Source organism: Musca domestica, unplaced genomic scaffold, assembly GCF_030504385.1.
Source record: "Musca domestica strain aabys unplaced genomic scaffold, Musca_domestica.polishedcontigs.V.1.1 1, whole genome shotgun sequence".
NCBI lineage: Eukaryota > Metazoa > Arthropoda > Insecta > Diptera > Muscidae > Musca > Musca domestica.
Genome location: NW_026712114.1, coordinates 9518604 through 9531084, shown reverse-complemented (window position 1 = coordinate 9531084; position 12481 = coordinate 9518604). Strand labels below are relative to the sequence as shown.

The window sequence follows — 12481 nt, the reverse complement described above, 5'->3', positions numbered from 1 at the left end:
CTAAAAAATCCATCCTAGAAGTTATTTCTAAGCATTTTACCCCCTGAAAGAGAAATGTCTTTGTAGGTCCACGGTATCGTGTAGCCCACATACAACGGACACCACCCCCCCCCCCCCCCCCCATTATTCGTGATTTTGTTTCTAACGTCGTAGATACTACAGTCTATGACAGGAAACTGTCTATTCAGGTCAAGGCCTTTTTATAGCATCCATATAACGGCTATTTTTAAGACGTTAGTCAAATTCAAAATGTTAACATTAACATCAAAATGTTAATTTTATATTTCGGAATGTTCATAAGAAGAAAAACGCCTCTCATAAATAGCTGAAGCTAACCCCATTTAACAGAAGTCCTCTAATTAAGAGCCCAGCTTAAAGTTTTAAATTACCACTTTTAGATTTTGACCAACCCTGATCTATGACTTATTTACTGACCCATAATGTAAATAGGAAACCATGTCTAGCTCTTGTCATCGCCAATGAATCTAAATATATAGATTCAGATAACAAATGCTTTCTTTAAGAACCCTTGAGACATGGGCGGCACGTATACCCTGTTCCGATAACACAACAATGTAAACAATTAATCTTATCGATGTCAAAACTAATTCCATTATAGTTTCCAAATAACTAATTCTTTTAATTACTTAAGTTTGTTATAACATTTCAAATTCAATTTTGAACACCTGTTCCCTTCGTAGGGTTAATGCCAAAGCAATCTCTTCGTTTGCCACTCACTCTCACTGATAAGCTTTGCGTTTTCTTTGCAATTATTGCAAAACACATTGAATAGTTCTGCAGGTTGATCTTTGGCTATAAATTGACGTAGATTTTGTTAGAAAATCCAATGAATATATATTTTAAGAAATTGTGGGTAGTAGTACTCCCGCATTATCTTATCGCGATATTGGAATATTTCCCTGATATTTGAACGGAACACCTGCATCGATGACTACCCGAATTTTGTTTCTTCGGCGGAATAACTCTGTAAGATTTGATAAATGTTCAATTTGTTTTGCTACCAAGACCATAGATTGGAAGAAAAAAAAAACCGGCAGCATGATATATAAACATTTTATGAGGTACTATTTAAAATAGTCTCATTTCAGATATTCCCAAATAAACATTAGAGAAGTTCGCCACGCTTTCTAGGAAAAAAAACCAAACAAAATGAAATTTTTATTTGTTATCGTTGTTGCTCTAATGATTGCCGGTATTGGCGCCACAAATGTCAAGGAGTGTAAGTTTTAAGGATCGTTAATTAATTTAAAGTGATTTTTTCCCAAAAATCGGAAATATGGTGAAGAATGGGGCGATGGAAAAAAAACCTTTGCAGAAACTTCGACCATTACACAAAAATGTTCCTGAAAGAATTTAAGCTGTGAAAACTATATCCCTTTAAGTGGATCTAAAAAATTTAAGTCAACAAAATTCGGACTTTGAGAAAATTTTAGAAAAAAAAAATTGAAATATGAAAAATGCACTAAAAAATCCGATTGTCCCGAACTAAATACAACAAGTGTGCAAGTTGTGTGTCTAATCCAATATTTGAGTCTGTTTCCATTGTGTACGTACTACGTAGGGAGGGCCAATTTACATTAGGTAAGCCACAGTTAACCCTATGGTGAACCTATTCCCGGAAGGTGAGCTAATGGTGGGTCCATTTCAAAAGGTGGGCCCATGATCCAATGTCTACAGGTGAGCCAGTGGTGGACCCCATGTCCATAGGTGAGCCAGTGGTGAATCCTATGTCCATAGGTGAGACAGTGGTGAACCCTATGTCAATAGGTGAGCCAACGGGGAACCTATGTCAGTAGGTGAGCCAATGGGGAACCTATGTCAGTAGGTGAGCCAATGGGGAACCTATGTCAGTAGGTGAGCCAATGGGGAACCTATGTCAATAGGTGAGCCAATGAGGAATCTATGTCAGTAGGTGAGCCAATGGGGAACCTATGTCAGTAGGTGAGCCAATGGGGAACCTGTGTCAGTAGGTGAGCCAATGGGGAACCTATGTCAGTAGGTGGGCCAATCGGGAACCTATGTCAATTGGTGAGCCAATCTGGAACCTATGTCAGTTGGTGAGCCAATGGTGAACCCTATGTCCATGGGTGAACCAATGGTGAACCCTATGTCCATGGGTGAGCCAATGGTGAACCCTATGTCCATGGGTGAGCCAATGGTGAACCCTATGTCCATGGGTGAGCCAATGGGGAACCTATGCCCATAGGTGAGCCAATGGGAAACCTATGCCCATAGGTGAGCCAATGGGGAACCTATGCCCATAGGTGAGCCAATGGGGAACCTATGCCCATAGGTGAGCCAATGGGGAACCTATGCCCATAGGTGAGCCAATGGGGAACCTTTGCCCATAGGTGAGCCAATGGGGAACCTATGCCCATAGATGAGCCAATGGGGAACCTATGCCCATAGGTGAGCCAGTGGTGACCCTATGTCCATGGGTGAGCCAATGGGGAACCCTATGTCCATGGGTGAACCAATGGTGAACCTATGTCCATAGGTGAGCCACTGGTGAACCTATGTCCATGGGTGAGCCAATGGTGAACCCTATGTCCATGGGTGAGCCAATGGTGAACCCTATGTCCATGGGTGAGCCAATAGTGAACCCTATGTCCATGGGTGAGGCAATGGTGAACCCTATGTCCATGGGTGAGCCAATGGTGAACCCTATGTCCATGGGTTAGCCAATGGTGAACCCTATGTCCATGGGTGAGCCAATGGTGAACCCTATGTCCATGGGTGAGCCAATGGTAAACCCTATGTCCATGGGTGAGCCAATGCTGAACCCTATGACCATGGGTGAGCCAGTTGTGACCCTGTGCTCGATAGGGGAGCCTGTGGTGACCCTGTGCTCGATAGGGGAGCCTGTGGTGAATCTATGGTCGATAGGGGAGCCAGTGGTGAATCTATGGTCGATATGGGAGCCAGTGGTGAACCTATGCTCGCTAGGGGAGCCAATTGTGAACCTATATCCATAACCAGTGATGAACTTATTTTCATGGATGATTCACTGATAACCCTATTTCCGTTGGTGAAACTATTTCCATAGGTGAACCACTGGTGAATTTTATTCCAAAGATGGGCTACTGTTGAATCTGTTCCAATATGTGAAGATTTTCTCACAGATGAGCCAGTTATCCTATTTCAATGGATAAACTAGTAATCCGTTTTCAATAGATAAACTAGTGAGCCATTTCCAAAGGGGATCTAGTGGAGCTCCTTAAAAAGGGAACCTCTTGGAATCTCGTGAGCTAGTTTTCAATAGGTGAACTAGAGAATTAATGAGATAAACCAGGGAACCTATTTCAACATGAACCAGTTTCTTGCTAATATATTAGCTATAGAATGTAGAGTGTAGAAAATTAAACCCCAAATAGTATTAAATTTTTACTTTGTATTATTTCTGTCAAAAATTCCACAAATCGTAATATATGTATGGCACTTATATCAGATGTGAAGCTGGATTATATCGACCCGATCTTTTTGGTATATCCAACGCAAAATATTTTTCATTCTCCAATTGTTCTCAAATTCAAATCGCGTAACTTTTACATTAAGATTTCTTATATCCTCTTTATTTTTGTTCATTTCCAGGCAAAAAAGGTCAACCCTTCCCCCTCAGTGTGGACATAGTTGGATGTGATGAAATGCCCTGCAATGTTGTCAAGGGTACCACAGCCGTTATGTATGTCCATTTTGTTGGAAGTAAGTCAAAGAATACCCCTAACATTTCCTTTCCATTATTTCATCCTTCCATATCCTTTCTTTTGTTTAGCCAAGGATAACATTCGCAAACTGAATGCTGTCGTACATGCCACCACCTTGGGCATAACTGTTAAATACGATTTACCCGAAGAGGTTTCCAATGTTTGCGATAATCTCATGTACGGTGCCACCTGCCCCATCGACAAGACCGAAGATGTGGTCTATGCTTTCAATTTTTACATTGACTCCAGCTACCCAGAGATTTCGGTCAGTGTTCAGGTGTCATTGAATGATGAGGAGGACGATTCCATTGCCTGTTTTGTTGCCAACATCAAAGTGAAGAGAGGCTCCACCAACACTCCTTTGTTGGAGAATGGATCAGCGTAATTTTTGTCAAAAATAATAATGTATTAATTAAGAAGTTTTTATAAATTAAAAAAAAAAAACAACAACAACTAAAAACAAATTTTACTGAATCTGGCAGTGATTAGTTGTAGAGGCTATTGTATTATTAAATAAAAAGTAAAAATACATAAAAAATAGTAAGTTATGCTATTTAAAATTAATCACAATCTGATTTATAAGTATATAAGTATAAAAAGTGTTACGTTTTTTAGTAGTCCTTAAAGTACCAAAGGGAACTAGAAAGATACATTCATTAGAATTTTCTAAGGTAAAGTCAATTTATAGATGTACAAAGAGTATTTAAATGTATAAAACACCTTACCATGGTATATAACAATCGCGAAGAGATGGAACTCTGTATATAGGTTTGGAGGTATAGGAGTAGTGAAATAACTGGCTGACTGACTGACCGAGAATCAAGGCCCGCCTAGACGAAACGGTTGAAACTAAAAGGATACGAAAAGTACTTAAACATACTAAGAATTGAATACAGGGTGAGTGAAAAAAACTACAACCAACTTCAGACTACTGTCATTTCTAAGCCACTCATCCGAAAGCTGTTAAAATTATTCCAGTGACAGCTCATTATATTGTTGAATCGCGTACAAAAGCATTTTGGTGAGAATTTTCCAGAAAAAAGTTATTCGTGATGGAATTCAAGCGTGATAGTGTGATTTCTTTATATTTGGCTGGAAAACCACAAGTGACTATCGTTAGAGCACTTCAGCATTTAAATGTGAATAAATATTTTGTGTCTCGTACCATAGCGTAGCCCGACGTCAAGGAAGTGGTCGGGAGAAAAGTAAAGAAGTAACTTGATCGAAACCCAGTGGCCGAATAATGACTTGTGAGCTGAACATATCACAATATTCCATTCGGCAAATATTGAAAAATGAGCTCGGGGTAAAGCCATTAAAATTCCAAACAGTGCCAAAACTTATACTGCAACAGAAAGAAAATAGACCCAAAAGACCTAAAGAGTTGCTTCGCTTGGCCGAAAGTGGTGAACTGCCGAATTTGGTTTTCCCCGATGAGAAAACATTCGTTGTACAGCAGTTTGTAAACGAACAAAATTATCGTGTTTACTTCCCAAAGAGGCTAACTAAACATATGCATCTTCGGTTGGCCACCAGAACTCAAGCGTCGGCCATGGTGATGGTGTGGGCTGCCATAACAGCCGATGGTGGCTCTCCGCTCGTATTAATCGACCGTGGCATCAGAATAAATGCCGAATATTATCGCGAAAACATTCTGTATTAAAGCCTTGGGCACGCAAATATTTTGGCCGCAGACCATGGACATTCCAACAGGACTCAGCACCATCGCACTCAGCACTCGCCACCCAAGAATGGTTACAAAATGAGGTTCCTCGCTTCACTTCCAGCGCACAATGGCCAACAAAATCACCAAATACCAATCCGTTGGACTATTGTGTCTGGAATATTTCGGAAAGCAAAGGTTGGCACTAAAAAATACCAAAGTATCGATCACCTCAGGCAAGCGCTTCGTCGGGAATGGGCCAAAATACCGCAGAACAACATTCGTGCAGCGTGTGACGGTTTCATTGGCCATTTGAAGACCATTATTCGTGCCAAAGGTAACCAATTCTAATAAATCTAAACATATACTAAAATTTGATGCTATTTCCGGAGTTTTTTGCTTTCATTCAAAAAAATTTAAAAAAATAGCAAAATTATGGCTTTGACTTTGTTGCATTTTTTATCTCACCCTGTATATCTTATCACAGTTGCAATGTTTTATTTGTGTTCCCAATAATGGAACACCTGTTTAACAATTGCAATAATTTGAAACAAATTATCTAACGACGCCAATGGTGGTGATTGACTCCAATTACGAACTTTTAATACAAAATTTCAGAGAATTAAGAACAAAATATGACTAAAATCATCAACATTTCAAAAATATTTATTTTCGGTCACTTTTATAGCTTTAAATAGCGAGTTTTATTCAATTCTGTTGCTCGTTACATAATTACATGTTTTTTAACGAAGTTATTATGATTATTCCAAATTATGATCCGTTAGGGCGAGGGATTTTAGAAGAAGTGGTCCTTTATACTCAATTTCAGAATTCCATCTCCAGAGACCTCAATATCAAATTTCGGGTGCCAGCTTTATTCCTTCACCCAATCTTCAATTTAGTACATTTCGTACAATTATAGTACACATTTTCCAAACCACCTTCATATTTCAATTCCAGATACACATTTCGAAAACAACCTCCATATCTCAATTTCAGTTACCAACAATGACATCGATATCAAATTTCGGAATTCCAGGTCTATCCCTTCATCCAATTCCCAATTTAGTACCAAGTAGTACTTTGCGAACAAATATAACAAACATTTCCAAAACCACCTCTATATCGTAACCAAAGACACCAACAGTTACATCTATATAAAATTTCTTCATAGAAGACCCAGAGGTCTTTTCCATTAAAGTCCCAGGGGTCTTCTTCATAGAAGAAACAGGGGTCTTTTCCATTGAAGTTCCAGGAGTCTTTTTCATAGAAGTCAAAGGAGTCTATTACCTTATTATTAGTACTTTTCGTAGAATTAAAGTAAGCATTTCCAAAACCACCCACATTTCTCAATTCCAGGTCCCTTAATATCAAATTAAAGGATTCCAGACCTATCCCTTCACCCACAACCACCATCAACTCTTAAACACAAATAGCATCGGTAGTCAAAATATCAAATTTCAGAATTTTATCTCTATCCCTTGAACCAAGACCAAATTAAGTACAATTTAATACTTTTCTTACAACTATAATACACATTTCCGAAACAACCTACATATGTCCAGGCTACACAAAAACCAAATTTCAGATTTTAAACACCAATACCAAATTTTACCGAACATAGTATTATCAGTATTATTTAGTAGATTTCGTGCAATTGCAGTATACTTTTCCGTAACCACCTCTGAATCGCAAAATTTTAAAATTCCAGCTTTATCCGTTCACGCTAAATCAAACTATTCCTAATTTAGTACCACTTAGTACACATAAGAACAAATTTGTATAAAAAACTTGCATCGAACAATTCAACAGATATCTTATTTCCAAATTTTACGATACCAGCTCTATGGTTAACCCAAAATTTAAATCATACCAAATTTTGTACCATTTAGTACACATAAGTACGAATTTCCAAAACTTCCTACATTCCTTAGACCTAGAGTTTAATTTAAGAATTTAATAGTAATCTTTCTAAATTTCCGAATTTCAGCGGTATCGGTTCTCCCAAAACTGAAATTGTAAAATTTAGTACCATTTTGTACACAGAAGTACGTATTTTCAAAGACTTCCTTCATAATGCACCAAATCTGAATAAAATCGGATGTTAATTTAGCGTTTTATGAGCTTCACGGATATTTATAATTTTGACCCTTTTTGGGGTGGTACTAGGAGTAGTTGACCGATATATCCCATCTTCACATCAGATCTTGTGTTAGTATAAATAATGAGATGTGTGAAATATGGAGACAGCCAGATGCTTATTTCGGATTTAATGATCGTTTTAATTATTCAAAATTTGGACCCTTTGCGGGGGAGGTTCCAAAATGAGTGGACCGATATATTCCATCTTCACACCTAGAATTTAATAGTAATCTTATTTCTAAATTTCAGAATTCCAGTTCTATCGGTTCTCCCAATATTGAAATTATATAATTTAGTACGATATAGTACAGATAAGTACCAAAACTATCTATATTTCTCAGGTATATAAATCAATAGTAATCTTATAATTTTAGTTTAAAATTTCGGGATTCCGGCTTCACCCCTTCCTCAAAATTCAATTTGTACCAAATTAAGTAACATTTAGTACTTTTCGTATACGTGACTATACAATTCCAACACTTTCTCTTTACATCGACCCTACTCCTCAACCTTGATTCCTGTTCCAAATTTCATGTTTCAAGCTCTTAACGTTCACACGAAACGTAATAATGCCAAATGTAGCACATTTTAGTACTATTCATACGCTTATAGTGCGAATTTCCAAAAATCCGTTGGTACATCCATCGTACACTCCATTAGTTAACCTCATTCCAAATGTTATACTTCTACCTCTACTTTTTGCTTAAACATCTTATCAGGTACCTCTTAATACTTTTCGTACCGTTCTGGTACGAATTTCCAAAAAAACCCCAGCGTTATCTGACCCCTTCGGACCAAGAGTGGCCCTCAACCAAAATTTGAAAATTCTAGCTTCAACCGTTTCGTCTGGGCTTAGATGAATCGTTGTGTCTTTTATTTAAATAGATATAAATATTATAAGACGAAAGAAGTCTATACTACATCGGATACACCTCATTACAGGGTGAAATAAAAGTCAAACGCCATAATTTTTACATTTTATTTTTTAAATTTATTGAATTAAAGCAAAAAATGTCGGAAATAGCATCAACATTTAGAATACGTTTAGATTTGTTCGAATTGGTCATCTTTGGCACGAATAATGGCCTTCAAACGGCCAATGAAACTGTCATACTTTGCCCAAATGTTGCTCTGTGGTATTTTGGTCCATTCCCGGCGAAGCGTTTGCTTGAGATGATCGACACTTTGGTATATTTTAGTGACAACCTTGCTTTCCAAACTACTCCAGACACAATAGTTCAACAGATTGGTGTCCGGAGATTTTGGTGGCCACTGTGCGCTGGAAATGAGGCGAGGAACCTCATTGTGTTATTATTCTGGGGTGGCGCGTGTTGAGTGCGATGGTGCTGAGTCCTGTTGGAATATCCAAGGTCTGCGGCCAAAATATTTGCATGCCCAACGCTTTAATACACCCTCCAGAATATTTTCGCTATAATATTACGCATTTATTCTGATGCCACTGTCGATTAATACAAACGGAAGCGAACGTCGGATGTTTTGGCGGCCCACACCATTACCATGGCCGGCGCTTGAGTTCTGGTGGCCAACCGTAGATGCACCTTCTCAGTTGACCTCTTTGGCCAGTAAACACGATAATTTTGTTTGTTTGCAAACAGCTGGACAACGTATGTTTACTCATCGGAGAAACCCAAATTCGGCAGTTCACCGCTTTCGACCAAGCGAAGGAACTCTTTAGCACTTTGGAGTCTATTTTCTTACTGTTGCGGTGTAAGTTATTGCCTTTTTTGGAATTTCCATGGCTGTGACCCGACCTCATTTTTTTAATTTTTGCCGAATGGAATATTGCGATATGTTCAGCTAACGAGCCATTTTTCAGTCACTGCAACACGGGTTTCAATCAAGTCGATTCATTAATTTTCGAACCATTTCTGCTGATGTTGCTGTTTTCATACATCCATTTTCTTGAAGTCGGGCTACGCTATCAGTACAACGGTAACGAGCGATGGTAAGACGCACCAAAGATTTATTCACATTTAAATGCTGGAGTGCTCTAACGATAGCCATGGTGGTTTTCCAGCCAAATATAAAGAAATCACACTATCACGCTTGTATTCCATCACGAATAATTGTTTTTTCGGGAAAATTCTCACCCTAATGCTTTTGTACGCTTGTAAAAAATATAATGAGCTGTCGCTGTAATAATTTTAGTAGCTTAGAAATGACAGCAGTCTGAAGTTGGTTGTAGTTTTTCATATCATCCTGTAGATGTATAGATTATAAGGTGTAAAAAGTCTGTACTATATCATATGCACCCTATTCCTCATTTACACATTAGAACCTGCCCGATATTGACTCCTAATTTCCTGAAAAGCATTTTGTCCAAGAGACATCGGGTCATAAACATTTATGAACGCAACAAATACTATTTATCCGCTGTAGCCATAGAGAAGTGGATGTTTCATAAGTCTTCAGAGTTTCGGTACTAAGCCGGTATTATTTAACATACCACGGCCATAAATATTGGCCCACTGATTTCTTCGGATTAATCAGAGACCTTTTGCTTGATTTTACCGAAAATACACATGAATCATGAACGTACCGTTCGTATGGCACCATCGCAGCGACTGGATTAAATACTATGGCCAACATAATCCCACAAAGCCATGACTCATGCCAATAACCTTCACCTATAAATCTTTGTTTAATCACCAATAAATGTCAGCACACATATCTTATCGTAGGTACAAGGGATCTTGGGGTTCCCAATAAGGCGGACACCTGGCAAACAATCTTAGCAAAATTTCAATACTTGAAAAGTGATATCTGCAAAAATCACTGATTATACATTCTATATATGCTAAGGGACTGCAAAGAAAGGTATATAAATATGAAATATTCATTTTCGATTTTAAAGCATTTTTTGCATTTGTTCAGTAAACATCGAAAATGTTGAAGTTATTGCTGGCAGTTGTTGTCCTATTGATTGGTGGAACTTCGGCAATAAATGTTCAAAGCTGTGAGTAAAAAATAGGACGATAATAATTAACTTACCATTAAGGTCTTCTGAATATTTTAAAACATTATCGAATCATTTTCAATACCGGGTAGAATTATGTATACATTTTTTATAAATCAAACAATCGATAATATGTCATTGAAAAAACTGCAACCAACTTCAGACTGTTGTCATTTCTAAGCCACTCGTCCGACAGCTGTTAAAATTATCCCAGTGACAGCTCATTATATTGTTTACAAGCCTACAGAAGCATTTTGGTGAGAATTTTCCAGAAAAAAACTTTTTCGTGATGGAATTCAAGCGTGATAGTGTGATTTCTTTATATTTGGCTGGAAAACCACAAGTGGCTAACGTTAGAGCACTCCAGCATTTAAATGTGAATAAATCTTTCGTGTCTCGTACCATCGCTAGTTACCGTGATACCGGGTAGCGTAGCCCGATGTCAAAGAGGTGGACGGAAGAAAACAGCAACATCAGCAGAAATGGTTCGAAAAGTAAAGAAGCAACTTGATCGAAACTTGCTTCGCAGTGGCCGAAAAATGGCTCTTGAGCTGAACATATCGCAATATTCCATTAGGCAAATATTGAAAAAAGTGCCAGAACTTACACCGCGACAGAAAGAATATAGACTCAAAAGAGCTAAAGAGTTGCTTAACTTGGTTGTGAACTGCCGAATTTGGTTTTCTCCGATGAGAAAACATTCGTTGATATCAGAATAAATGCCGAATATTATAGCGAAAATATTCTAGAGGGTGTATTAAAGCCTTGGGCACGCAAACATTTCCAACAGGACTCAGCACCATCGCACTCAGCACGTGCCACTCAATGGTTACAAATGAGGTTTCTAGCTTCATTTCCAGCGCACAATGGCCCCCAAAATCTCCGGATACCACTCCGTTGGACTATTGTGTCTGGAGTATTTTGGAAAGCAAGGTTGGCCCTGAAAAATACCAAAGTGTCGATCACCTCAAGCATGCGCTTCGCCGGGAATGGACCAAAATACCGCAGAGCAACATTCGGGCAGCGTGTGACGTTTTCATTGGCCGTTTGAAGGCCATAATTCGTGCCAAAGGTGACCAATTCGAACAAATCTAAACTTATTCTAAAATTTGATGCTATTTCGGACGTGTTTTGCTTTCATTCAATAAAATTAAAAAAAAGTAAAAAAAGCTATAAGTTCGGCCGAACCGAACTTTGAATACCCTCCACCATTTGGAACGAATTTGGTAATTTTCAAAAACAATAAAATCCCTTAAAAATTCTGTTAAAAATCTTAAAAGTAAGGATGTATCTGATGGGGGCTATACGAAGACGTGGATCAGCACAGACAATTTTCTGTCATAGGCTGTAGTATCCATTACGAACTTCAAATGCCAAATTTGAAACAATTCCGTTGAATAATGTAGCTAAAATCATCAAAATACCGTATATCGGGAGGAACCGTTATGGGGGGGCTTACGAAGACGTGGATCTGCACAGACAATTTTCTGTCATAGGCTGTAGTATCCATTACGAACATCAAATACCAAATTTGAAAGAATTCTGGTTAATAATGACCCTAAAATCATCAAAACACCGAATATCTGGAGGTACCGTTATATGGGGGCTATACCTAAACGTGGACCTACATGACCCATTTTCAATTCGAAAAGTTCTGCAGACATAATATACATTTGAGAAAAATTTTATCAATCTACTTCAATTCGTTCGGAAGCTAGAGTGATTTCCACAGACGGATAGAAGGAAAGACAGACGAACATCGCTAAATAGACATAGAATTTTATGCTGATCAAGAATATATATACTTTGTGGGGTCTAAAATGTATATTTCGAGGTGTTACAAACAGAATGACAAACTTAATATATCCTCCATACCATGGTAGAGGGTATAAAAACGTAAAAATTATGGCGTTTGACTTTGTTGCAGTATTTTTATCTCACCCTGTACATAACACCTTTTTTCGCATTTGTTTC

The 12481-nt window shown here is 38.1% G+C and overlaps 1 protein-coding gene across 1 annotated transcript; it reads left to right on the top strand.

The window, feature by feature from the left end:
* Nucleotides 1-1098: 1098 nt before the first annotated feature.
* On the top strand, nt 1099-4158 carry LOC101900943 (NPC intracellular cholesterol transporter 2). Its single transcript, XM_005175270.4, has 3 exons — nt 1099-1240; nt 3613-3723; nt 3794-4158. The coding sequence occupies exons 1-3, from the start codon at nt 1171-1173 to the stop codon at nt 4108-4110; spliced, it is 498 nt and encodes a 165-aa protein (XP_005175327.1). The 5' UTR covers nt 1099-1170; the 3' UTR covers nt 4111-4158.
* Nucleotides 4159-12481: the final 8323 nt, after the last annotated feature.